Source organism: Pteronotus mesoamericanus, unplaced genomic scaffold (genome assembly GCF_021234165.1).
Source record: "Pteronotus mesoamericanus isolate MK-2021 breed Mesoamerican mustached bat unplaced genomic scaffold, CSHL_Meso_final contig_32, whole genome shotgun sequence".
Taxonomy (NCBI): domain Eukaryota; kingdom Metazoa; phylum Chordata; class Mammalia; order Chiroptera; family Mormoopidae; genus Pteronotus; species Pteronotus mesoamericanus.
Genome location: NW_026555134.1, coordinates 11082950 through 11110942, shown reverse-complemented (window position 1 = coordinate 11110942; position 27993 = coordinate 11082950). Strand labels below are relative to the sequence as shown.

General features: G+C 35.3%; 1 protein-coding gene across 1 annotated transcript; it reads right to left on the bottom strand.

The window, feature by feature from the left end:
- Positions 1-86: 86 nt before the first annotated feature.
- Positions 87-27993, bottom strand: TMEM144 (transmembrane protein 144). The gene is made up of 11 exons (XM_054575952.1): positions 27885-27993; positions 25532-25654; positions 23503-23602; positions 21601-21681; positions 17885-17966; positions 16001-16077; positions 13997-14115; positions 10974-11093; positions 9603-9700; positions 5362-5415; positions 87-170 (listed from the first exon to the last, which is right to left on the bottom strand). The coding sequence occupies exons 1-11, from the start codon at positions 27991-27993 to the stop codon at positions 87-89; spliced, it is 1047 nt and encodes a 348-aa protein (XP_054431927.1).

The window sequence follows — 27993 nt, the reverse complement described above, 5'->3', positions numbered from 1 at the left end:
ATAAGCTCTGTTCTCATAATAATCTGTCTGGAGTCTAGAAGAGGCGTTGTTTTAACCACTGCTGCCACCTGCTGGTCTTGTGATTCTTAGATTTTAGAAAAAGCAGTGCATAATGCTCCAGTCAAGATGATGCAAAATGCAAATATCATTAATAGGTAGTTTTGTTGACCCTGAATAATAGAAAAAGAGTAACTGCAATTAAAAACTTCTAAATCAAACATGCGAAAAGCACATACTCTCAAAATTACTGGGGACCTTATTAATCATCTTCTTTAGCCACTATATACATATATGGCTATATATATAGCTATTTCTCTAAGTAATCATCCAGATTCCTCTGAAAACTTATAAGAGCTTTACCAATTCACGCCTTCAGGAAACACAGGTGGGCTCCTACTGTGCATCAATATGTGCTGGGGTTAAAATATGCAAAAGTAAGGGTAGAATTATTCAGCTAATCATAGAATATGGGAGATAGTAATTGATAAAATAATCACAGAAAAGAATGTTACAAAGTGAGGCAGCATTAATAAACAAGCGATTCTGAGTGTGTTATAAGAATCTTAACAAGGTGATTTGGAGGATGGGAAGTTGAGCTCTAATTATAAGTATCAATGAAACGGGCAGGGAAAGAGGGCAGCAGGTAGAAATTCCAGGTACAAAGACTGTTAATGTGCAAAGCTCTGTTATAACAGAAAACAGGATACTTGCCAGGTGCTGAAAGGTCAGCATGACTAGAGCAATGAGAGTTAGGGAGAGCAAGATGAGGTGGGGAGGCTACTGACCGAGCTTATAGGGATCTAATAGTCATGTTCCACTTTGGGGTTTTAATTTTCCAAGCAATGGAAACAGAGATGGCTAGATGTGAAAAGATTGGATCCACATTTGAAAAAGCCCACACTTTTTTGACAATGGTGAACAGATTGGAAGGGACCAGATGTATGGAAGGAGACCCATAAGGAGGTGACAACGGTCCTCCTGGGGAGAGATGATAAAGTTCAGATGAATAAATAGAGATCAATCTAAATGGTGAGGAAGAAACAGAGAGACTAAGTTTGGCTTGTCCAGCTATGTATGGGTGCACTGGCACAAAAGACGGGAAACTCTGAGAATCACTTTCGCATGGAGACAGTCCATCTTTAAATAAACAAAGAATATGTATTATTTATATATAATATATAACTATATATGTTATTTATCCTATATTTACTAAAAATATTTTATTCCCTGGAAGTTCTATCTCTAGGGGTACGGATGACTCAATTTCTAATCTCTCTCCCACAAGAAAAACGCTCAAACACTGAAAAATAACTGCCTTATATACCTGAAGTATCTTTTTTCCTGGTCAATATTTTAGCTCCTTTTCTATGTGGAACTGTTTCAAGCTCCCTCACTCTCCTGGCTGTTTCCCTCTCCTGGCTTCCTCACTCTCCTGGCTGTTAACTGCCTTATATACCTGAAGTATCTTTTTTCCTGGTCAATATTTCAGCTCCTTTGATCATTTTCTGTATGGAACTGTTTCAAGCTCCCTCCTCTCCTGGCTGTTTCCCTCTGAATCATTGATTGCCCAGTTGTCCATATCCCTCTTTAAATATAGGCCCCCAAAGGGAAGCTTTGAACACTACAACATAAAACAGGATTAGTGCCTCTTTAATTTTAGGTATATGATCTAAAATTACATTGAGATCTCCTGAGAGTCAAATTATATAATGCTATTGTTAGCTCTTATCAAGATCACTGTCGGTTAATAAGTAAGCCACACACAATACAAAGCATATTCCCTTTTTCAACTTAATAAAGAATTGGGTTAGAGTAGATTTATTTGTTTTTCTGATGACCAGAGAGAGGTCTTTGTAAATTGGGTTGGAGCCAGTTGTACTTCTGATTCACTGTGAGCATGAAAACTATCAGAGGTCACGCTGAGACAAGTTCTACACGTGAAAGCACCAGGAGGCCTTGCCAAGTATAGATCAGCACAGGCTCATACGCACACTCGAATCCTGCATTAAGGCATTAAGGGCCTCTGACGTCTTTTTCTTAGTTTTAAAACAGCACCTTTACCTAAACATCAGTACTGAAGCAGAACAGGCACTCAACAAATATTGTTCAGAGAATGAATACACTCAAGTGATTGCTGAATGTACTTTAAATTAGAAAACTGATGTGATTACTTAAAAAAGAAAAAGCAATGTGTGGGGCCTTTGTTGGCAGCATTTTGCAATCTAGCTATGTGACTATTTTGGTAAATTCTCTGTTTCATTGTCTATGTAGACAAAAGAATAATCTCCTCAGGGAATAAAATACATTTTTTTTACCTTTAAGGTTAAGAATCTGTCTAAATTGCCTAGTCTTCTAGAGAAAAAACAAACAAATTGGTTTTATTTGGGTTAATGGTTTTCCTTGGTCAAAGGTGAATGTGAGCTCTTAGAAAAATCACGCTAACATTCTCCGCAAAGCAAAAAGTTTTTAACTTGGATGTTTGAAACAGCTATTGAGATAAAGAATCATTTTATTCTTTATATGGGGGTAGCTCCTGACCCATAAATTGTTGGGGTAATAATCCCTTGCATTGGGATTACTGTAGACGCACTGGCTAAAAAAAAAAGTGTTGCTAAAAATATAGTGACTATTTGGCTTAAAATAGCTCAATATTAAGTTCTAAAACAAACTTCCCAAACAGAAACAGACACAAAAATTATAAAAGAATATCAGATGTGCAAAGCATCCATCTGGAGCACTGATGACATTAAAATAAAATAAAATCACTAAACTCTTTCATTCACAAGTGCTTGGGTCTCAGATTAAGTTTTTCCTGTTGTAGGTTGTAGACTTTTAAATATGTGTCTTTAAGGACAGCTTTAAGATATAACTAATGGGACCTAAAAGTCATAAAGATAAATGTTTTGCTTCTGTTTTTCTCTAGGGTTTTATGTTATTTCTAAGGAAAAGAAATTTTTAAAATTCTGATAGGATTCTGGGTTGAGTGTTTAGTTGATAACTTTGTATTTAAAACTTCCTTTAACTTAGTTATCAAGAGGTGGGCTTCTTCACCGAATGGTAAGCATCACTGGACATCCTTTCAGCTTAGTTTGTAGGTGGATTTGTAAGGTTTTTTGACTTGAGGAAGGTCAACAAACTCACTCCTTGCTCTAGGCTTGGCCTTTTCTCTCTGTTTTTACATCCACACTTGGCCAGACTTTAACACTCGTTCTTAAATTCCAGAAGGAATTCCGCTGGGATTTTATAGGACTCTCAATGAATGTAATCTTATCAGGAATATGGTGAGTCTTCCCATTTGTTCTGATTTTCTTTTATGTCCTTTTGTAAACTTTTGTAGTAAAATAATTTATAATTATAATTTATAATTTAGAATTTATAAATCTAGCATACTTCTTGTTAATGATTTTCATATATTTTTATAATTATTGTAGGTATTAATAGTATCTATTTTCCACTTTATAATTGATAATTAGTGACACATTAGAAGGATATTGATTTTATATTTATGCTATAAGCACCTTAGTAAATGATCTTATTGGATCATAAGATTTTCAGCTGACTTTCTTAAAAATTTAAACAATATAATATTACATTGAGATGACAAAGATCCCATTTCTTTCTTATATCTATTTCTCTTATTCTTAATTTTATCTTACCACACTGGCTAAGATCTTCAGAAAATACCAAATAATGGCAACAATGGAGAGATCTTTGATTTCCAACTAATGAGAACTCTTTTCTTCACTTTTATCAAGGAATAATTGATAGAGAGCTCTTGTGTCTCACCTCAGTTATGTATTTGCTATTGTTTTTAATAGACATCTTGTATCTAAAGCTTCCTCCTATTTATAGCTTTACTAAGAAGTTATTTTCTTAACTGAAAACTGGTTTTTATTTTTAGTAAATGTCTTTTGAACATATATTATCACATATTTTTTCCCGTTTGATATTGTAAAAAGTTAAATGAACTAAATTGTCTATTATGAACTACTCTTGCATTCCTGAATTAAGTCCTACTTGGTCATGGCTTATCATTCTTAAAAGTTCCTCCTCTGCTTGGTCTGTCTTTTTAAGGATATCTTTTTTTTGGGGGGAAAAAAACTCTCTTTGAATGTATTTTAGTATTTTTTTAGAGGACTCTGAAGATGTAGCACTAGGCTTAACGGTTATATATTCCCTCTCTCTAGGCAGTTCTTACATCTAGAAAAAAGGTTCTTTAATTCACTATCATTATTACTGTAGTAGTAAGCAAAATAATTTCAAAAACATAAAATAAATCTATTCTTAATTTGTGCTTCCTTACACCTTAATTGAAAGCAAGCTCTGGTCACTACTTGTGATTTTCTAAGGCTTCAGAATGTTATACTGATGAATAACTGTTAAATAGAAATCATTATCCTTTGAAGGCAGATGAAATATTTGCAAAGAGATTTACAGCATGTTATGGGAATAGAATTATTTTTTGTGGAAAGTAACCCTAACTAAAATAAATGAGAAGCATGTGCATAAAAGTAACTTATGAGTCTATAAATTTTTAAAGTTGTCTGTGTATTTAAAAAAAAAATTAAGATCATGGTCCAAGGATCTTCTAAACATGTTTATTTCATCTGAGAATCTTACTCATTTTATCAAAGTATGGCTTTCTAAATCAGAATATGTCATTTAGAATGAATGAAATGATTTCTTAAATCTAAAACTGAATGGTCACTTTAAGGATTAGCTGGGGATATATTTCACTTCATGATTCCCAGAGATTAGCAACATCAGATCTTCTGAGAACCAAGAATTATTTGCTATTACAGCTGCATATTAAGACAGAAAATATTATGTCGGTGATGCCTTGAGAAAGTGTTTAAATCACCATCAGTTACGGAAGGAAGAAGAGGTAAGAGTCATTTTGTTTTCCTGTAAAGTTGTCAGTTTGATATGGAGGCCTTTGGTAGGAAGAAGAACCCACAGAAATATCTATCCCCAAATTCTATTTGCCTCAGGGATACTTTATTTTGGGGGATAAACATTTTTTGTTTTGTTGATCTACCATGTTTTACACAAAATAAAATCTCCCTGTATCATAATTTATTGGAGTATTTAACAAAATCTCTTATGGAACTATAAATTCAACTAAAGTGCTTTTCCACTGAGGGCAGTGTGGAAAGAAACATGCTTTATAATAATTATATTTTTATTATTTTCTTTACTAGTTAGGGGTGAAAAGACATTTTGAACATCTGACCTGTCACCTCTATGCATGAGTTTTCTGCACTGGGTTTAGTAGTTACATGCAGTTTTCAGAAAAAATACAAACATAGTGTTAAATCCCCTTAGTACATGTTTTATAACTCTGCCCTTTCTTGTACGTACCTGTATTTCCTTAAACATGAAGACACCCCACATTGCAGCTACAAATCCTGGGCCCTTAAAAAAAAACACAAAAAACTAGAACTTGTACTATATCACTTATTTTTCTGTGGCTGTACTCTATAGTAAATTGGAGAGCTGAACTGATACTTTAACCACATAACTTTCTATAGTAATATAACAATACTGTCAGGGAAATAATCTCAATAATTATTCCAATGATGAGGACTTAAACCTAAAATAATTCCTACAACATGCTTAACATTTAACTTAACATTAAATTAAACTAAGTAACATTAGGTAAAATATGGAGACTTATTTTTTTCTTTATGGTTTTCATTTTTATTATTTCAATGATGCTATAATATTTTGTGCTACAGAATACTTTTTTAAATTTGTTCTATTTATAATAATTTTAATAAGCAAGTAGTTTATTTTTCTCTAGAGAACTAGTTATTTACAGTACTAGAAATATGATTAATAGGAAAAACCAAATGAAGAAATTTATAACTTTTTTTGGGATGAGATAATCTCATAACTGAAAAAATTTTAGTATGTTCTTTTGGAACTGAGAAATAATGTGCATATGGAAGCAGCATGTATTTTAAAATTTTTTAAAAAAATGATACTACTTCACAGTGATCAACTATATCTAACTTTAAACTCTTAATAAATGTTAAAACTAGTACTATGGGAGAAGAGAAATACCATGTGAGGAAAAATAAATAATGGGTTCATGAACCAGAAACAAAGACAGGAATAAAATAATATAAAGGACATGAGAAGAAAGGAGATGGGGAAAAAAGGACAATGGTGCAATTTGAAATCTTAAGCTATTGAAGACATTATTTTTTAGTTGAGAAAGGAAAAAATAGGAATTTGAAATAATCATGGTTTTTGTAGAGAAGGTAAATTGCATTAGCATTTTTATGATTCTTTTTGAAGCCTGCACGAACTCTGAAGTTTTAAATAAACAATTCCAACATGTTTCTTCTTCCTCCACTTCTCCAACTGTCTATGTGCAAAGTCAGGCTCCACTCCCAGCATGTAGGCAAAGTAATAAAAAAACATTGTTCTCTGTCAGCATCTGGCAAAGTCTACATCAAAAGAGCCAGAGAAACAGGTCAAAGGAACTGTCTGTTATCAATGACATAAGGTCCTAAGCATCAAAATCCAAACCAGCCCAGAAGCATCGGGGTCCATACTGACTTTGGACAGGGTGGAAGAAAACAATAGACTAGGGGTTATAATATTAATGTTATCAGGCCATTTGCTTAAACATTTTATCCTCTTTAATCAGGAAATTCATTTCCCTTCAGAGCACTTGGTAAAAGATAATACAAAAAGGTATCATTGACCTTGGAGGCTTTTTGGCTGATGATTTTCTAAATATTTGCTGAGACAGCAGCTAAAGGTTATTGTGATGAGTAATGTGGTTATAGGAAGTGGTACTTTGCTAAATGCAATTATAAGTCAAGTGTGTGCAGCCTCTTTGGTTCAGGAGAAGGAGAGCCAAATAGGAAGGGCATCCTAGGTAGGAGATACAACTGTTTTGACAATCGGAATTGTATATTTTCCTTTTGTAAATTTATACAAATCACACTTGTAAATCAATCTTTGAAAAGGTGAGCTTGAGCCATCTTTAAGGATGAATTCAGCTTTTAGATTTACAGGGAAGACCTGGGGAAGAGGTAACAAGACCTTTCTCATGCTCTGTGGGTTTTTCCTTCTCCAAGCCCCCTCCTTTCTTTTTTCTTTCTTTCTTCCTCTCTCTTTCTTTCTTCTTCCTCCCTCCCCTCCCCTCCCTCCCTCCCCTCCCTTCCCTCCCTCTCTTTCTTCCTCCCTCCCTCCCTTCCTTCCTTCACTTTTAATTGAATGTTATTTGCCAATAAACAATATAAATGTGATTTCAAGGAACTCATAGTCCACTCACTGATAGATAAGTAACATTGTGAATAAATGGGAAACACAGAGCTACCGGGATTCAAAAAATGTGTTTTTTGATAAAATAAGAATGACTATATTTATAATTATTGAAGCTGGTGATGGGTATATTTGAAATTTTCTATTAGAAAATATTAAATCTACTAAGAAAATAAAATTTAAAAAAAAGTAAGATCTTTGAGGGTAGGGACTAAGTCTTCTCTGAACATGAATAAGATTGTCTTAAATGGAGTAACAAAAGTAAAACCAAGTAAGAACTATGGCAATAAGGACCTATTCCTCACCTCCCAGCAATAGCTGTCCTTCCCAGATAATAATCCTCAAGCACCAGGAAGCTATACCTGCTGGGTGGGCTGACTGTGCTTATATCACAGTGGTTCAAAAATAATCCTTTTGACGGGCACATCTCCAAAAGCCACTCTTATTGACTCCTCTGCCCACACTCCTTCTACCTCAGCAATTTATTTCCACTGAACTAGGTTTTAATGTTTTGCCGTAAGACTTTCCCATAATTTTGACATAGAAACAGTAGTTGGAAAACCATCTCTCTGTCTACTGTAAAATATTTTTGTAAAAAATATTTATTTATTGTTGTTCAATGTCCCTTGTAAAAGGCCCCCTAGGTTAAATTCTGTTTAAAATGTAATGCTAGAAAATAAGTTGTCTTTTCTGAGAAAATAATATATTATCAGTTAAAAATAATTAGCTACCACATTGTATTACCCCCTTTTACAAGTGCAAAACAATTTTTAGTCACTTAACTATTTACCCTTTGTGCTATTTGCTTTCTTTCTCATTTTTATTATAGTTTCGATGTTCTATGTTTATATTTCTATTTGCCTTGTGTGAGTTGATTGCATCTGTGTATTTTACATAAAACTGTTTCATAACAATTCTTTTTGGAGAACCCACCGTTGTTCATGAATATAACACTTGTATCCCTACTTGAGGAGAATATCATACTGTATACTTCTCTATGCAAATTTACTTTTAAGCATTTAACTGGTAAGCTTTATGCCCCATTGTCCATTATATTTCCCTGTATTATGTGGTCACTTCTTACATTAAATATCCCTGAAATGATGAGAAACAAACCCCTTTGTGGAAAAAATTTGGGTCCTTTGCCATTCCAATGATGAGGACTTAAACCTAAAATAATTCCTACAACATGCTTGATTTTGATAATATTTTCCCCTAGCAAAGATCAAACATGTGACAATGTGAGTTCTTTATATTTAAAAAAAAACTAATTTATTCAGATTTAGTTGTACTTTAAATCTAACTATTTTATGAACACAGTAAAACTGTCAAAAAATATACTGTTTGAAACCCACAATTTTTATTACAATTTAAGGATGTTTCAAACTTTAATGCAATATGTTTTAGACTAGATGATGGTTAAGGAAGCAAGGGATAAAGGTGAACAGCTAACTGGTCAGCAGTTGTAAATACCTAGAGTAGACATAAGAGTCCAACACGAAAGCAATTAATTCCTGGATGTGTATGTCAGCCCTGTTACCATAATGAACCTGAAACAAACTCTAAATTGGATGCTATACTGATGGCAAAAGGAGCACTGGGCCCTGGAAACTCTGCACTTGGAAGCCTTGAGCTTCCCACTAGCTTTCTCCCTCCAACAATGCTTTTAGCGACAGCCTCAATTTTCTCATCTTCAAAATGGGGACAAGCCTATTGATACTTGTCCTGCTTGTGTCAAAAGAAATATTTTTGTTTTTCTTTTACCTATGTGCTCCATAATTGGAACCTAAAAAAAAAACAGCCAGATGAAGCAAATTGTATTACATTTGCCACAATAAATGGCATTACCCAGAGACAATACTTTGCTTTAGCACTTTCTGAAAGCCTTCCTTAAAAATACTGAAGTTCCCTATGAAGAGAAGTAGGAAGTACTTTCTGTCTCACAGGTGGCCAGGTCATTTAAGTGTGATAATAGACACATGAGCATTTTTATATTTATAAACAGTTATATAGCCATGTATATTGTTATAAATAGCAAGTTATAATACATCCAAAATGACATTAGGTAAAATGACCAAACAAACATTGCAAGGATATCAAAGATGAAGAAACCTAAAATGAAGTTAGCAATGTTTTCTTGTCAATCAAAGACATGAGATTAGAGGGTACCTATCAGTTTATTCACATGAATCTATTATACTAATTGTCCTTCTAAAAAATAAAACTCCATAACAGTCTTCATTGATTCACTAATAATGTTTCAGAAAAATTAGATTTACATTTAAAAAACCAAAATTTAGAGAAACAATCCAGCTACTTACAGCAGTGATTATCGGAAAGCTGACCACAGCGCTGAGAGAGTGGTTAGCTATGAACCAACAGCAGGAAGCTGTAGCCCAAAGTGCTCCTGACAGAAACCCTGAAATACACACAAACATCACACATTTACAAACCATGTTCCCCTCCTGAAAAAGTCACACTGTAGATTCAGCAGGAACAGTAAAGTGTACATATCAATTCATTCCTATCCACATTATTGGCCAAAATGGATTTCAAAATATGCTTTATGATCATTTTGGAAACCAACTGATTGCTCTTGACTGCTGTGGGTATAATGATCAATCCTTTCACTTTATTGACATTAAATAAAGTACCCGAAGTAATATGTGAATAAAGATTGGGTAGTGGAGGGGGAACTAGTGAAGATACTGGATCTGAACATGCCCTGCAAACACCATTTACTCTAAACCATGAACATAAAAACATGCAAAACTCAGAATGATGCTTTAGAGCTATGGAAAAATGGCCCTACAATTTGAATGAAAACGCCAACTAAAATTTCATGATAATTTAACTAAGACTTCAACAAATATTCTACCACTTTCTATAATGGTATAGTGGCAGATTTTGGCTTAAATCAATCAGGCACTCAAAAATGAGTCTCTGACATATGCTTTATTTTGTTCTACAAAAGGTTTTACTTACAGACCTCCACTGTCAGTTGAATTGTAGCAAAATAATAAATGAGAAATTATATATATTTTACCATCAATGGCTAATGGATTAAGTCCAAAAGCATATGCTTTTAACATATACTTTTTGAGCTCTAAAACAATTTCTCCTTAATTTTTGGAAAAAATGTTTGCTTTCCCAAGTGACTGCAGATTCCAAGTGCAGAGTTTCCAGGGCACAGTGCTCCTTTTGCCATCAGTATAGCGTACAATTTAGAGTTTGTTTCAGGTTCATTATGGTAACAGGGCTGACATACACATCCAGGAATTAATTGCTTTAGTGTTGGGCTCTTATGTCTATGGGTTCTTGTTGTTACTTAAAAAAAAATAAAGTCACAGGACTCTGACTTTTAATAGAAACCCTCAGATAGTAAAGAAGAAATAATAAAGCGTGATGGTCAATATACAGTATGTTTTGGCATAGGAAATGATCTTAGATTCATTGTTCAAGTTTTATTTTATAATAATGACTAGCAATTTATATTTAGTTTCCTGGTTTTTAAATTCTTCATATTTGTTGGTGAACTGGGCCAAAGCAATTAAGGGAATAAAAATATACACACACCACACACATATACACACACACAGGATGGCTTGGTTCCCAGAAGATGATTATTTAAGTTAAATAAATAAAGAATGATACTTTTACAGAGTAAAATTTTCTGTAGTAAATATTCTTACCTGGCAAGACTGCTTCAGGATATAGTTTAGGATTATTTTTCATGATTATACAGTAAGCCAGAAAGTAGACTGTACTTGTAAGAAAGATGCCACTAGCATGTGCAAAAACATAGTCTAAATCTGAAAATACAGATAATAAAACTCTTAAGTGTATCATTTTAGTCATTTCAAATATAATTAGAGTTCTAAAACAAAACAAACTCACCAAAATTAACCTTAAACATAAACTGTTAATTATATTTTATCATTCTAGTTTTCTACATGCTCTTCATATAGAATTCTAATTAACGCATTTAAAACCTGGAAATATTAAGCAGTAAATTAATTACTGTAATCAAATCTAAAAGACTCATCTTTGTGATTGTCTTGGAAAGCTAATCAACAAACAAGAAGCGCCATGTGAATATAACCTTAATATCTTCTTTTTAAGAATAGGTATCCAGACCTAATTTCACTAATGGCTACAGCAATTGTAGCACATTTCTAGTAGAGTATAGTGGGAGGGGTGTGAAAAATTGGGGGGACTGCTAGTTTTATATGGTCTGTTGATGAAGCTGGTGACCAGCATCTCTGTTGCAGATGATATCTATATAGAAGAATATTTAGGAAGTTGCACCAAAGTGAGTTTTATTCAATTGTTAACTATAAACCTAATTACATGTGGAATTTAATAACACATGATGGTGGCCAATGCCTGAGAAACTCCAACTCCACTCAGTGTTTAAGCAGATAGTACTTTGTCATAAAGATGGGTAGGTTCCAGTTGGTAAGGCTACTTTGAACTCAATATTTCTCTCAACTAAAATTTTGACCAAGATAAATGGCCATATTTAGGGAGGAAAGTTTAAAGATCAAAGAGTTTGTCTATTCTTCAAAAATATAAAGTCCTACTTCTGGATCATATAAGAACAACACACTCCTCTATACTGTAGCATAAAAGGCTGCATAACAAACAGTTAAAAGCTCTGGCTGGGTGGCTCAATTAGTTGGGGCATCTCCCTGTACACCAAAAGGTTGCAGGTTTGATTCCCAGTCAGGTCATGTACCTGGGTTGAGGGGTTGATCCTTGGTTGGCGTGCCTACAGGAGGCAACTGATCCACGTTTCTGTCATATTGATGTTTCTCTCTCTTTCTCCCTTCCTCTCTCTAAAATCAATGAACATACCCTGGGGTGAAGATTAAAAAAATTTTTAAAAAGCACAAACCACCTGGGTAGCAATCCTCAATCCACTACTTGTTATTTTTGAGACATGGTTAAATTATCTATCTCTTTCTGTCTAAAATTCCTTCAATTATAAAATAACAATAATAATGAAATTCAACCACTAACACTGCTACAAATGAGTTATTATTGTAATGTGCTTAGAACAGTGCCTATCAGAGCACACACTACTTACGTGTTTGTTAAATAAATGAAATAAAAACATTATGCCCCTTTAGAATTATTTCTTTAATAAAGTGTGTTCCTTTCATGCTATATTTGAGTTGTCATAAGAAAGATCCCCAAGAACTGACTGTACTATTTATGTAAAGAAATTGTTAAGGACCTTGTTTATTATGTCCCAGTATTAAGAACAACTGTACTCCTGCACAGTTAGTTGTTATCTTATGCTCACTAAATTGTGGTACTGGTCTGACTTCTCTTGTGGCTATAAGAAATCTTATAGATCCAAATCTTCTAGAAGATTTCTTAGAAATCTTCTAGAGCCAAATTTATGGCTCATTTCTATCAAGTGTACAAATGTGGTATAGTTTTTAAACTCATTTCTGGTTCCGTTTTATTTTTTTCACCCATTTTTATTTCTCTTTTAATTTATTCTATGTTATTCTATTTTTATTAGTTTTTATCCTTTAAAAATAAAAATAAATAAAAATGCAAAAGTAATTTTTATAAAATCTAAAAAAAGAGAGAAGTTAATAAAAGGATTTGAATATTTTTAAGGAGCTGAATATAAAGAGGAAGAAAGCAACAATGGTATCTATTTAAAGTCTATCTATGCACTTAAAGTTGAGTTAAAATCCCAGTCTTTTCATCAATCCTTCCCCTATACTTTGACCCTTCAAATTTTTCCCTTTTCTGAACATAGATCACATGAATTTTATGTACCATCCAATTTAGAACTTTATTATCCATGATTTCATCCTTTTATCATTTCATGAATGTAAACCATGTTTCCACATAAGTACAGGACCTCTGAAGTAGATACTTTTTCACCTCCTTTTGAGCCTCCACAAGGCTATTGCACATAGAGCTGAATTTATGCCTAAGAAATTAATTCTATCACTAGAAACAGATTATTAAGGAACACTATGTGGGCCTTTCAAAGTACCACTCTGTGCTTAAAACATAGTATCTTCTGACTACATAGGCTATATTTTGACCTTTAAGATGCCTATACTTTGACTTTTACTTGATTTTAAAGTACTATGTACCAAAGTTTAGCTTTTTTTTTAAAGAGGAGAAGAATACATATTTTCTCAGAGATAATCTAACCAGAAAATAATCTCCAGATCTTAATGTAAACCTGAAAACCATGTGTTTATACCCAGTAGGAAATGAATGCTGACTAAAGTTGATTATATTTGTATGTTAAAGATCACATGAAAATACTCAGTCCTTTATTACTTTTAGTCTTCACTGCCTTTCTTATTCACCACTTAATAACGAGAAAGGAAGATCTAATCTGGGTACCAATATTTACTATGCTCGCAGTCTTTTTTGATGATTTTATTGAGGCGACATTGGTTAATAAAATTATATAGGTTTCAGGTATAGAATTCGATCATACATCATCTCTATACTATGTGGTGTGCTCACCACCCCAAGTCCAGTCTCCTTCTGTCACCATTTACCCCGCTTTGTCCTCTTCTACTTCTCTTCACTCCCTTTCCCTCTGGTAATCGCCATACTGTTGTCTGTGTCTAAGCTTTTATTTATGTCTTTTTTGCTTAATCCTTTCACCTTAAGTAGAAAAACAGGTATTGAGTTTATTGATAAAGTAAAATAAACTTTTTACTCTCACCGTACTGGCTCGCCCCTGAATATACACTCTCATTCCTTTTGCTGTGGTCCTTGATATAAATGATTGGCACAAATGAGGATCCATAGAGGATTCCAGATATTACTGCAAGACTGCAGCCCCTTCAAATACAAATAAATCATTATTAACAAATCACTGTTAACCTTGGTGAAAAACAATTTCTGACAAACACACAAATGGAATCATAACTAAAGCCTGCTTCAAAATGTAAATCACAAGCAACGATGTTGAAATCACCCATCTATCTTGAGCTCTATGACTGGCAGAAGTCAAAGAAACACTCCACAGTGTCAAAGAGGCATCGGGACTGAGTGCAGCTTAGGTCTTCCCCTGTCTAATTTTGGAAACACATGATTTACGGAAGTTATATGCAGATCATTATTATAAATTGTCATTATGCAGGTGCGAATATTGCTATCATAGTATACAACCTCCATAAATAAACTTGGCTCTCTAATTAAATTACAAAGTATTTGTGGACTGACACTATGCTCTGTGCTTTTTAAAAAAACCCTGAATAATATTTAGCACAGGAATAGGGCAGAGTAAGTACTAAACACAAGTTTGTTCAAAAGAACTATGGAGATCCACTGATTTGCCTGTGTCTTGTTTGACTATGTCATGGTCAAGAAGTCCTGATTTAATAAAATAATCTACATATTTAAGGTAAAACATTATTTTTTATAAGAAGGAAATGTTTCTTTGTAAGCACTGGGGTCATGTGGACTCCTCAGACTTGTTATCTGCAATGAAGCAAGCGTTTCCAAGGTTTTGAGGGAAGATGATTAGTGTTTTGGAAAAGTCCCTTTAACTGAATACAAAGCGGCAATAGCGTGAAACAGGAAAGAGTTTGAGGCAAAAAACATTCCTTCCCAAACTTAAAAACAAATTCTTAAAGTCTATTTTAATAGAGCTTTAAGGAACATGAAGTTGTAGAAACCCACAGGGCCAACTCGGCAATGAGCTCTACTCACAGTGGAAACCCTACGTCATAGGGAAGGCAGGACTGCACAGTCCTGGAGCAGCACCCCCAACACAGACCTGGCTAACAGGCCCGGAATGACTAACTGTGAGACAGCATAAAATATTTTTCTGAACAAATATTTCCTTAACAAAGGAGATGTTTTGTGAAAAAGACATTTTGTTCAAGAGATTTGTTTTATTCTGAAACAAAAACAGCAACATATTTATGTCTTCCAAAGCTTGTTTTACTAGTCTTCCATTTGTTCTGTTAATTCAAATGCTTATTGAGCATTTATCATGCACCAGGCACTACCTCTTTCCCACTGTGAGGATATTATATATGCTCACAGAAGAAACGCTTTATATTCTTGAGCAAAAGAGTCCCCACATAAAGTCCAAAACAACCATTGGTTGTAAAGTGCAAGGTATATACTATTCCATAATTTCATAATTCTTTGCCAGCCCCCCAAACCCTAAAATATAGGGGCTGGTGTGCATCCTTAGTCTTTCAGTCTTTATGATGTCATTGGGGGACGAGGGGGTATAACCTACACAGAATCAAAATATTCTACTATATTGGACAATGAATGTCTTGGAATTACAAACTGTCTCCATTTGAGTGGAGAGGTTTCTCCTGGAAGGCGGACACCCAGGGCAGTGCAATACTAGGGAAGTGCGTTGCCTAATTCAACTAGGATTGCTGAGAGCTTACTGGTTATTATATTTTGTGGCCTATACTACCTCTGTTACTTTAGGTACAAAAATCTTGCAAAATGAGATTGTTTTTGTCAGCTTCATATTGGTTAGGGATACTGCAGTGGCTTAGGAATTCCTTGATGCTCTGAGACAAAGGACCTCTGTATCTAAAAATTCAGCAGGGCACAAGAAAGTCTCTTCACCACAGAGTTAAAAAAGTCAGAGCTTGTGTTACCAATTTCTTCTTGAACTCAGATGACTATCACTTCACTCTGGTAACCCTTGCTTTAGCCAGATATAAAACAGGATACTAGAACCTCTTCTTACACTATGCGGGATTGCACTGTGGAAAGTTTATCCACCCAGGAATAGCCAGGACAGGAATCTTGGGTTTTGTTGGTCACCTGTTGAAAAAATTGGCACAAACTAAAACAAAAAACAGCATTCAGTTGATGATCACATTGGTGACAAAAATATTTTCAGTGTCCTTCTCTACTCTCTCAAATATACTTTAAAGTATGAATGTTTTATACTAAGTGTTCTGATTCTATGGAATCTCCTACCCAAATGTTTCTAATTCCGATACTCTAATTCAGAACAGTTTGGTAGTTGGTAAGTTGTCTATGTAAAGTTTTTTACAGTTTTAACATATGGTTATTTTGATACACCTATCAAAATTAACAAAAGTTATTAATGCTTGTTTCATTTGCATTTTTTGATAACTTGAAATGAGAACCAAGGAAAACTCAGACTCTTATATTATGGACTGCCTTAGAGCAATAGGCATATTTTTATTCAGAAATTTTTTTTAACTGAAATTAGTTAATTAGACATTTTTAGCCATGTTTCAAGATTAGGTTAATATTCTAAATTGTGAAGAATTATGAGAAAATCTATAGTATTTCTACTATTGTATGCAATCAACTCTCTTAGCTGAAGTTTATACCCCTATTTTTGTAAGAGATAAGAAATTTGATTTGAATTTTTTGTGACATGGTAAGTCAAGTTTTTCTTTGGCAATAACTGAGGAGGTCAATCTGAATGGTTGCACACTAACTGATCATGCTGTTTATGCATCTTTAAACTTGGTTTACTTGTGTACTTCCATTTCTAGAACAATCTAGCCTACTATGTACCTATTACCAAGTTGCATTTATGTTTTTATTTTTTTGTTCCTTTGTTTGAAGGGTGTTTGGTTAGGAGATACATCTGAATGCCCAAAATAGGCAAGGAACACCAGATATCTTCTCTTAACCCCAATTCCTCCATTCTAACAAAAACACTCCCTTGGTTAGAGATGTTTCTGGATTCATAAATCTCTGTTCTTTAACACTTAACTCATTTTATTTAACTTTAATGTCAGCTTAACTGAGGTTTCAGTCGTCTTAGCTGATATTAGTTTTGCTAGGAGAAAGGGTTAATTCTGAAGCAAGGAGTAGAGGCAACATCTTCCAGGAAGGCAATACTTCTGGGCAGGTGTGAAATGCCAGATTCAGAGTGCAGCCAGGGACCACACCTCTGCAGGTGGAAAAGATACTTGAAATAGGAAGGACTAGAGCCTGGGCTCATGGCAATGGGGGTCTGCCTTAAAATCACTTTTGCATAAGAAACCATGGCACTTCAGCTCTCTTTTAAATGTTATTCCTACTTAATCTAGATTTGCTATTTGAGATTAATTTAGGTTCATCAAAGTCAATACAGTCACTTGTTACCTATTTCCTATCTTTACCTTTGAGTGGAACAGGATGTGACAGAAAAGAAAAATAGGAAGAAAATAAAATGCAATTCCTACTTTTCTATACCTTGACTTCCATTTTCATTTGCTTCCTCTGATCTATTTTCCCCTGCCCTCCCTGGGCCTACTTTAAAACTTCCTTCCTCCTCCTATCTAAAGTAACTTTCATACTTCTCTATAATATTCAGGGTTTTCTTGTAGAAATCATTAAATCATTCCAAAATATGGGCTTGTATATACACCTTCTAGTAGGACTCTACTGTTAGTAAAAATAAATAGACTTCTGTGTTGGCTGAGAAGCTTTCCTGGGGAAATATTGATTGCCTAGACCTAGTTGCAACAAATATTTTAGATAGCCCTGACTGGAAAAAATAAAAAACACAAAAAAACCACCTCATTTCTGTTTCAAATATATGCATTTTCCTTTTATTTTAATGTTATGTTTCAAAACAAATCGTCTCCCATCATATACTCACATGCTCTATCATTAATGGTGTGGTATCCACAGAACACGTGTTATTTGGTATTTCACTTTTGATGAAAAAAAATACGAAAGCACTGTAAGGAAAATGAATGTTAGTTATATTTATCATGAACCCTGGTTCATGTCAAGGTGCTTGAATCTTAAGAAAAAACGCAGCTTAAGTCAAGTGCTGCTGACATGGTGATGACTTCCCAGCAGCCTCTCTAGTGGTTCTGCCCTCTCTCCAGAACTGCCATTCTCTTTGGCGTCTCTCACTGTCCTTAACTGCAACAGGTTAAAAGCTAAGCTCTTAAGCTTTCCCCCTCAATCAGATCTTTCTCCTGGTTTTCTTGTTTCAGCCAATGGCTCCATCTTTCTTTTTATTCCTGCCTAACCCTGGAATTAGATAGTAAAATAATATAAATAAAAAGTACCTTGAAATAATAGTTTTTACTTACTACATTGGAAAAACCCCCAAAGTTTAATACCATCTTCAGTTGGACAACTACAGGACACAAGTAACCGTGATGGACGTGTAGAACTGAGCAACTTCCATAGAGGAGACTCTGGGGTCATGTACCAAAGCTGCAGTGTGTCCACTCCTGACCTTACCAATACTGTTCCAGGACCTACAATGCAGGTACATCCACACTCAGGCAAGGTGACCTTCATGGTCACATAATGGAATACTATTCAGCTATATAGAAAGGGCGCCTTCTATGCTTTGATAGGCAAAGATCTCCAGAGTATATTTTAAAAGATAAAAGCACATGCATAGCCTAATGACTTTTTCCTCTTTAACATTTCTCATAACGCACTATTCATGTCCAAAATCTTTGCAACAAATGCCTCACTTACGCCTGACTTTTGAAACATGCAAATGTATTAAAATATTAAATCAATATAAGAAAACTTACAACTTTGATATACTTCGACATTCATTTTTAGTACTTCTGTATGGTTCAAAAGTTACAAAAATATATAATAAGTTTTAAAAGTACATATGTGGCTGAAATGGCGTAGGTAGCTAAGTGTGAAAAAGCACATGTGATATGCTGTTTTTCATATAAAAATTAAGGGTTTTCTAGTTTGCTTCCTTAGTTCAGTCTCTTACTTGCTTTACAAACTTGAATGGCTCCATAATCCTTTCCATTGGAAATTTAACTTTCCCTTTTGATTTTCATTGCTGTCAGAATTTCATACAACTCTTTTCAACATAAGTCCCTACATGGACTTCTATTTCTGACCATCCCTGAACAAGCAGGGCCCCCTTCCACAGGTTATCTCTCCATAGACTGAGTAGGAGGTGCCTGGGAGGCATCTATGTAGAGATGGCTAGCTTGGTCTGTAGTTAAATGTAAGGACTGTGGCTCTGAAGAAAGGTAATGGCTAGACACAAAGATCTGGATTTCCTCACAATGCAAGTCCCCTGGGAAAGCCAGTTAAGTGAGAAAAGAATGGAGAGTAAACTGAAGGATAATCCAGAGCATTTCTTTTTTAATTGAAAAATCTGTCTTTTAAGGAACTCCGACTTCTGGGCCTTCATTAAAACATGTCCAGAGTGTCCTGGACGTTGTTTCTTGGTGTCAGCTCCACTTCACCCTTGGATATTCTGTCCTGAATAAGGGATCTAGAGGACTGAGGGACTGAGCACTACATTTTCTCTGGCTGTATTGGCAGCTAGGTTTTGCCAACAGGGGGAATATGTGTGGGATTAAAAGGTGGAAGACACCATTTTTTTTTTTTTTGGCAATGACTCCAGAAATTTCTGCAGTAGCCATCGCTTAGGGCAGAGGCAATTTTTTCAGCAGTGTTGGCCAGAGTGTGCGTTCCAGGGTGAATGGTGGTACCTCCTTCCCCTGCTCCATGGGGCCTTATAACTCTTCTGTAAACAATCCCCTGTGTTAAAGCCTCCATTGTTGAAACTACCTAGAGCAGTTTTGGTTGTAGAGACTGACTCTTCGATATCATACAGGGAAAATGTAAGGCTGAAAATGATCTACCCAATCCTTTAAAAACCGGATTGTACAGAGGATAGAAGCAATAATTTCAATTTTAAAAAGAAAAGCAGCATCCTAACTAATATAATCATATTCCAAGTTTCCCTATACTGATCATGAAGCTCTAAGCTCATTCAATGAATGCTCTTCAGAACATGCTGATTTAACTGCATTAAAATAATGAAATGAAAGGTGCCAGAAACTTCTTGGAGTAAAAAAGCATAGAAGGGAGCCAGGACGCACTAGATAAAGAGATCTTTGCATTTTCCTGCTATAGACAAAGCTCTAAACCAAGCTGCATGAGTTCTGAGTGCATCAGTTAGTTTACCATAGAGTTGGACGGTGCACATCCAAAGGGGAAACAGTAATTGAACATGAAATAGTTATTAATAAAAATAATGACTATCATGATAAAAATCACCCAGTATATAGAGCAACAGTAATGTGTCTAGCACTATACAAAGCACTTAACATTTTATTTCATTTCATCCGCAAAATATCTTATGAGGCTGATGCAATGATTATTCCAAATTTATCCTCTGATAAAGAAAGCAAAGCTTGGAGAAATTGAGTGATGTTCCCAAGGTCACACAGGTAGAGAGGTGGTAGGTAGAACATGAATAATTTGTAATTTCAGAGAATGTACATTTTCTAAAGAAAAAGAATACGGAGAAAAACTTTGCCTGAGTGGATAAACTGGCCTTAAATTACCATTAAGTCAAAACTACAGCATGCTAGCATTACAATTTTTAAGTGTAAATAAATTGTTTTTGAGAGGGTTACTCAAAGCTAGAGTGCTGTGAATCATACAAAATACATAATATTGCCTCTAACCAAAAATGTCAGAAATCTACTCTTTTAGTATAATCTATGTTATTTCTTCTCCAATTGGCCTGAAAACACTCTCTAAGGCAACATTTCAATGACAAAGATATTGTTTCTGAATGCGGCTGGGGAAACGTTATCATTGCAGGGGAAGGGAAATACAGCGCTCTTTCCCCGAAGAATAAAAAAGTACTAAAATCTTTCCAGGCAGTGCTATTCACGATGTGAAGGACTGACAGGGAGTATAAATGGAGTCTAGAGAGGAAAGGGGACTGAATTTAAGGTGACCTAATTTCTGTTAAGAGTTTTAGTGACTAAACACTGCCCTATGGAGATTCAGAGTCATTTTCATCCTCATTCATAAAGAGTCAACAACTAGACACAGATACACCTAAAATATTTAAATGGGTGTGTGTTTGCATAGGGAACAGATCTGGTTACCTAACTGGTTAAGAAGTTGAGTCAGGTGACAGGGAAGTGGACACTGGCTGGAACAGAGTGAGTGAGAGTAACAAGAGAGAACCCATGGCAGTTCTGGGGGCCTCAGGAAGCCAGCACAACATCTACTTACATGTGTGCAAAATACTTTAATGTACCATTTAATTCTATTGTTTTTGATCCATGTATTATGATTCCCTAAATATTACAGATAATGAAAGTGAGTTTCAAAAGAGCATTGTCCCAGGGTCTCAGAGCTTGTGAGAGCCAAAGCCTGGACTCCTGACCCCAGAGGTAGCACTTTTTGTCCTCTCAGGCCAAGTCTGTCGGTGTAAGTGAAGAATCTGAGGAAAATCATGTCAATTTATGAAATACAGACTTACAACAATGTAAAGACATTAGGATGCCTTAAAAAATACTCTAAATGTTTAGAGGAATAGCTAAATCATTAGAAATGGCTGTGTACCTTACTACTGAGAGCCCAGCTCCAAAGTAATTTAGCAGTGGTTTTGCTACTTCTTCTGCATCCATTCCAAACCAGCCAAACCTGGAAATTAAGAAAGTCCCATCAGTTGATATTGCTGGAAATGTGTTCATCATAGCATTTAAGGGCATGAATTCAAGCTCAAATCCTAGGTTCCTCATTTACTGGGACTTGGGTAAGTTATCTTCACTGTGCCTCAATTTCCCATCTTTAAATGGGGATATTTATACCTGCCTTATAGGTTTCTTATGAAGATTAAATGAGTTAGTACATGTAGAAGTACCTGTGAGTGTCCCTTTCTTATTAAGACTGAAGAAGAAGGAAGAAAAAAATAGATTAAGTGGGTAATTGAATGCTAACTTGTTGGTTGCAATTTTGTATAGTATTTGAAATAGACTTGTAAATAACTGCTTGTTAAACACTCCCATTCTTCGGCATCATCTGAAGTTCCTTTTCTTTTCATACCTTGACATTGTAGTGATCATTACCAACAATCACTGGGAAACACCCAGGAGTGAGAGAAAAGGAGGCAAGAAGAAAAAAAAAGAAAATAGTAAACATAAAAAGCAGAGAGGGGAATGGGGAAATGGCAGGACGGAATGCATTGGAGGTTAGTTTGTTTGGTTATCATTGAAGTTGTTGTAGTGTTTAAGTGGGAAGCCGAGATCAAAACGTAAGGTAAGAGTAATACCCTCCCTTTCACTCATTTTCCCACACTCTGTTTGAATGTTAACCTTAATGCTGACCAAGACCCGTGCAGAGCAGCCCAACAGAACTCCCCGTGACTAGTGGCTGTTCTACAGCTGGACTGGGCAGCAGCCAGCCTTAGGGCAGATGTGGCTGCTGAGCACTTGCAGTGTCGTTAGTACAACCGAGGAGCTGAATGTTTAATTTTATCCCACTGTAATTAATTTAAATTTATTTTTGGTTTTTAATTTTTTAATTTATTTTTAAATTTAAATGATTGGGGTGACACCTGTTCATAAATGATACTGGTTTGAAGTGTGCAGTTCTATGATACACCATCTGTATATTGCACTGTGTTTACCACCCAAAGTCAAATCTTCTTCTGTCAACATAGATTTGACTCAACACCTTCCCAACACCTTCCCACTGGTAGCTGCCCTGCTGCTATAAATTAAATATATATGGCCACATGTGGCTTGTGGTGACTATTAGACAGCAAAGCTCTAGAACTAGGGTTGGCAAACTCTTCCTCAAAGGACCAGAGAGTAAATATTTTAGGCTTTGTGAGCCAGATGGTGTCTTGCAACATCTCAGCCCTGCCTTTGTAGTCTAGCATCAGCCATAGACAATACTTATATGGATCAGTATGGCTGTTTCCAATAACTCTTTATTTACAAAACTGTTTGGGAAGCTGGGTCCAGGTCTGCTCTCCCTGGCCCAGACTCTAGAGGAAAGAAGATATGTTTCAGAACTAGAAGACCTGGGCTTGAATTCTGGCTTTTTAGCCCTGTGTCCTTCAGCAAGTTACGCCAACCTCTTTGAGTATCAGTTCTCTTTTAAGATGGTGCTTACCTCATATATTCATGAAAATGAGATAAAATTGATGCATACAACATGTCCAAGAAATTGTCACACGATAGAAAGAAAAGATAAACATCGGTTCCCTTTCTCTCTCCCTGCTTTTTTTCAATAGAGATAATTCTTTACTATATCTTGATCAAATGTCTCGATTGCTTCTTTAGAACTTAGGGTAAATACTAATTAAAGGTACCATATTTTATGCATATATCTTAGCTGCAATCTCTGAAAGTATAAGAACCATATGTTATTCCTCTCAGCAAGACCAATGAATAGTGGTAGCTTTACATACAGAATGAACTCAGAGAATCTTAGCTGAAATATTTAGCTTTGTGTTACCTTGAGCTTGACCAACCAGTTAAGGAATTAAATGATCCCCAGATTAAGAGTCCAAGGCCTAAACCAATGGTTTTGATAATTGGGACAACAGCAATGTTCCCTGCAGATGTAACATAACAGAAGAAAGATATTATTTTCAGTGCAGAAAATAATTTGTAAAGTGAATTTTTATTTTAACTTCAACTGAAACTAATGGGATTTGACCTGATTTAGTAAACACAATTCATCATTTTTTAGATATAATAACCACACTTTTGCATTAAACTCATAATTATGATTGCTAAAAGAACTAGGCTCAGAGCAAAATCATACCAAAAAAACATTGAGTGGCTCCTTGCCTAACTAATATTCTTCAGCCTTAACATATGTCTCTGTTCTCTGACTTTTTGCAGTAGCCATCAATGATTAAATTAATAGTGATCATCCTCTTAGACTTGAACCAAGGCCAAACACTGGTAGAAGTCTTCAGCCCACTATGACCCCAGACTCTGCTCTTCCATTCTCACTGACGTGTATTCTGTATTTCTGCATTTATTGCATTGTCCTCTTGGGGGTGACTCAGAGCCAAAACCATGATCTTTTTAAATAATTTTTAGCCCTTTAGCAGTCTGGCTTCAGTACAGGAAATCTTTTCTGGAAAGCTTTCCTCTCTTGACTTCCAAGATGCCCTCATCTTCTGATTCCCTCCTGTTCCTCTCTTTAGCTCTTTCTCTCCAGATTCAGGTACCTCCTAAACATTTTCCCTAAAACAATTTCCCCATCTTGCTACATTCTACATTGGATACTTGGGTTATTTTATGATTTCAGCTATCAACTAGAGAGACACACTCCTAGGTACATAGGTCTGGTCTGAAACTTCTCCACAGTTTTATGCTTCAAATTGTCAATAAGAGGTCTCCAACCAGATGTTCCCCATTGTGGAAGCATCAGGGATTTCAAGCTCAGGTGGTCCCAAGCCGAGCTCATCATTATCTCTTTCACACAGGTTCTTTTCCCTATTTTCCTCATCCGTATCATTGCTACCACCAACCTCCTAATCACCTACAATGAAATCTCTACATCATCATAGGTTCCTTTTGTGTGTACTACCCACATCCAATCAGTTACTATGACCTATAACATCCACATCTGCAACATATTTAAAATTAGACCCTTCCTCAACTGACTTCCAGTGGAACCTGCTGGGTGAATATAAATACTATTGGAGTGGTTATCAAGATCTGCAAGATGAATGAATGCTTTCTCTGTTCCCCTATCCCGATTAGATGTGGTATAATCACACGAAGGTATAAGCAAGGGATAATTTAAATTCCAGTGGAAATTTAAAAGTTAACTTTTTTGTTCTCCAACTCATGAATTTCACTAAATCATTTATTCAAATTGAGTGCCCAATAAATTTTTGGCATTTTAAAATTTATTTGCTTTTAATCACATTTCCTTTAAAGATCCTTGATACTTCTCTTTGCTAAAGAGAAACAAGAGATGTGCTTATGAATTCTTAACTGGCTAAGCAAAGGCATAAATTCTAGTTATATAATTTCAGGTATTGAAAATGTAACAGAGGGAGGAAGTTGGAAGTTTTCTGTTAGTTCTTATTTTGTCTGCCAGTGCTTTTGAAATAATAATGTATCTGTGCTTGCCCACTTTAAAAGACACACCTTAAAAATGATATTAGTGAAGAGTACTATTTAATAAATATTCCCTGTAAGTGCTAGAGAAAGGCCAGAGCACTTAAACTTATATATGAGTTATGCTTGAAGAAATACAGAGCAATTGTAATATTTTTGTTATAACTTTCTATCAGGGACTAAGAAAGTATCATTAAGAGGAGTCAGAAAGTACACCAAAAAAAATAATTATGGAACACTGAAATGAAAGAAGCTAAATTGTCAATTTCTAGTATCTATGACTAAGGATTATTCAGAATTAATAGTTATTCATGTCATTTCCTTTTATTACGAACCAGTTATTTTTTAATCATAATATAAATGGATTAAAATATTAAATGATAAATTATATCACACTTTACCTGTTGCCCAAATACAGCCCCCAACCATTGCAAAAGGCCAAAACTTAGGGCAATGTAATATCAAGTTGGCCACCAAGGCAACCAACCATATGGCAGCACAAAGTACCCACTGGAGAAACATTCCTGGAAATGAAAGAAATTGGTGTCAGTGGTTCAAACTGATTTGAGTGGATTAATGCTTAAGAATATCAATGAGATATTATTATGGGAATGGCCACAATTTATTGAATGCCTGTATGCCAGGAACTTTGCACATTTAATATAATTCTGACAATTACTGTCTATCATAATTAACCCTAGTTCAAATACAGAAAATGAATGAGATGAAGCAACTTCTCCAAACAGCTAGTAGTTTATAGAACTGGAATTTAAACTTAGGTTGTTTGACTCTAAAGCTTACTAAGCAGTGCATTCCTGCCTACCACCTTTTCGCATAGTAGACAAATCAAAGATTTTCTGCTAAAGCGTACTGGCAAAACCACGTCTCTATATTTTTATTAATATGCTACACCTAGTGCTGTCTATCATAAAAAACATGGATGGCATTAAGAACTTCAGAGCAGCACAACAGTGATTTAAACCTTTGGGGATCATTTGTGCCACCTCTGGAATAAAAATGAAGTCATTTAGGGTCACACAGAGACCTCATACAGTCAAGAGTTGAATGCCTGTGATGAGCCAGACGTTACAACCCTGAGAATTAGCCTTCTAAGTCAGGGCTACTCTCCTTCCTGTGCTCTGGGTTGCCATTTGCCAGTTATCTGAACATTACATGGTGATGTGAGATATATCTGTTATCTTTCTCAGGCTTTTGAACCATCAAGGGTTGGGGGTGGAGGGATCTAGTTAAAAGGTAAAAGGACTCGGGGACGTGGGTAACAGTGTGGTGATTGCAGGGGGGGAGAGAGGTATAAGGGGATTAAATGGTAATGGAAAAAATACAATCACAAAAATAAAAGGATAAAGAAAAAGTCAGCATTCAAAGAAATACTAAGGCAGTGATAACTCAATGTAGCACTTCTGACTCTAACTTTGGAAGATGTTTGCCTATTTCTGTGGAGCAAAGAAAAAATGGCTGTTAGCCTCTAAGACAAAAATAGTGTAGGATCATAAAGATGAAAGGGAACATCATTTTACAAGTTCTTCATTTTATAAATGGGAATTGAGAACAAAAGAGCTGATGAGTCTCGCCCAGGATCACACAGTTGAGGAAAACACGTAAAAGCCAGGTTCTCTCTCCCTTAGTATGCTTTATGTTCCTATTTTAGTATTTTCCATTCATGTTCTAACTCCAAAGGAAAAGAAAGGCCCTAGAGGAAAAAGATTTGTAATTCAACAGTCTAAGTTGTATCAAGACTTAAGGAATTGGGGAGGTAACGCATCTGTTTCTAACAGGTGTTCACCGTAACATGTCCAATTCCTCCTTCTGGCTTTAATATAAAAAGCAGTTAGATAAAAACAACTGTTGCTTCTTCCCTCAAATTCACATTATAGTCAGTTCTACTATAATGTGACATTAGAGTCCTAAAAATCCCTACACTATGCAGAATCATGCAATAAAAACCACAGAGCTTATGGGGAAATTGGGACTAAGGTACAACACAAAAACTTCATCCACGACGTATTAGAAAAAAGATAAGAACCTAGTAAAAATGATTGTACAGTTTTATTACTCTGGCTAAGTGGTTAAGAAATTCACAAATGCTACAATAAATATGGCTCTTTAACTTGAAAACAACCCGAAGTTTGCTCATGGAATTGGGTGTTGGAAGCGTTGCAGCTTGTAAGCTCATGTGCAGTGGGTGGAAGGAGGGTTCTAACACCAGACGAGGATGGAGGATGGCTGCGGGGCTGTGGGAGCTGGGGATGTTTAAGGGAGGGTGTGTGAGCGCATTTTATGTATTACTATGCATCTCTATCCATCTGGATGCAGTCTTATGTGTTCACTCAGTGTTTTGTCAGAGTTAAAATTGCACATAGCAAACACAAAATTCATGTTATATTCAAATTGTTCTCCAATCTATCAATTGTCTTAGAAATTTGTGTTTTCAAAACAAATGTTATTAGTAGAATGGGCTAACTTCCTTCTTTTGTAAACATAACAGATATTGCTAAAAATCTCTCCTGACTATCTATCCTAGCTTTACCATGAAACAGAGACTTAAGGTTGTCCTATAATGACTAACTTTCAGATAAACTGCCTTGGCATTATCCAATAATTTTTCTTAAGCCCTATCCATTTGGCACTGGGTTCAACAAAATTTACTTTTGTGGTCATCATTTTTAAAAGACCCAAAAAAGAACTTCCTATTTAAAAATAATTTAAGGTAGACAATGAAGAAAAGATAATCACCATCACCAGTATTATATTTTTTAAGTGGTACATAGTTTGAGCCAAACAAAAGGATGGCTACGGAAGAGGAGATGAAGCCAATGGTGAGGTCTGTCCCATTGCTGCTCAT

Excerpts from the sequence above, each read along its gene's own strand:
- TMEM144 (XM_054575952.1), bottom strand. The coding sequence starts at position 27,993 with ATGAGCAGCAATGGGACAGACCTCACCATTGGCTTCATCTCCTCTTCC. Across the intron at positions 21,682-23,502 it reads ACTGGTTGGTCAAGCTCAAG|GTTTGGCTGGTTTGGAATGG; the intron begins GTAACACAAAGC and ends CTTAATTTCCAG. Across the intron at positions 14,116-16,000 it reads ACAGTGCAATCCCGCATAGT|GGGCTGCAGTCTTGCAGTAA; the intron begins GTAAGAAGAGGT and ends TTGTATTTGAAG.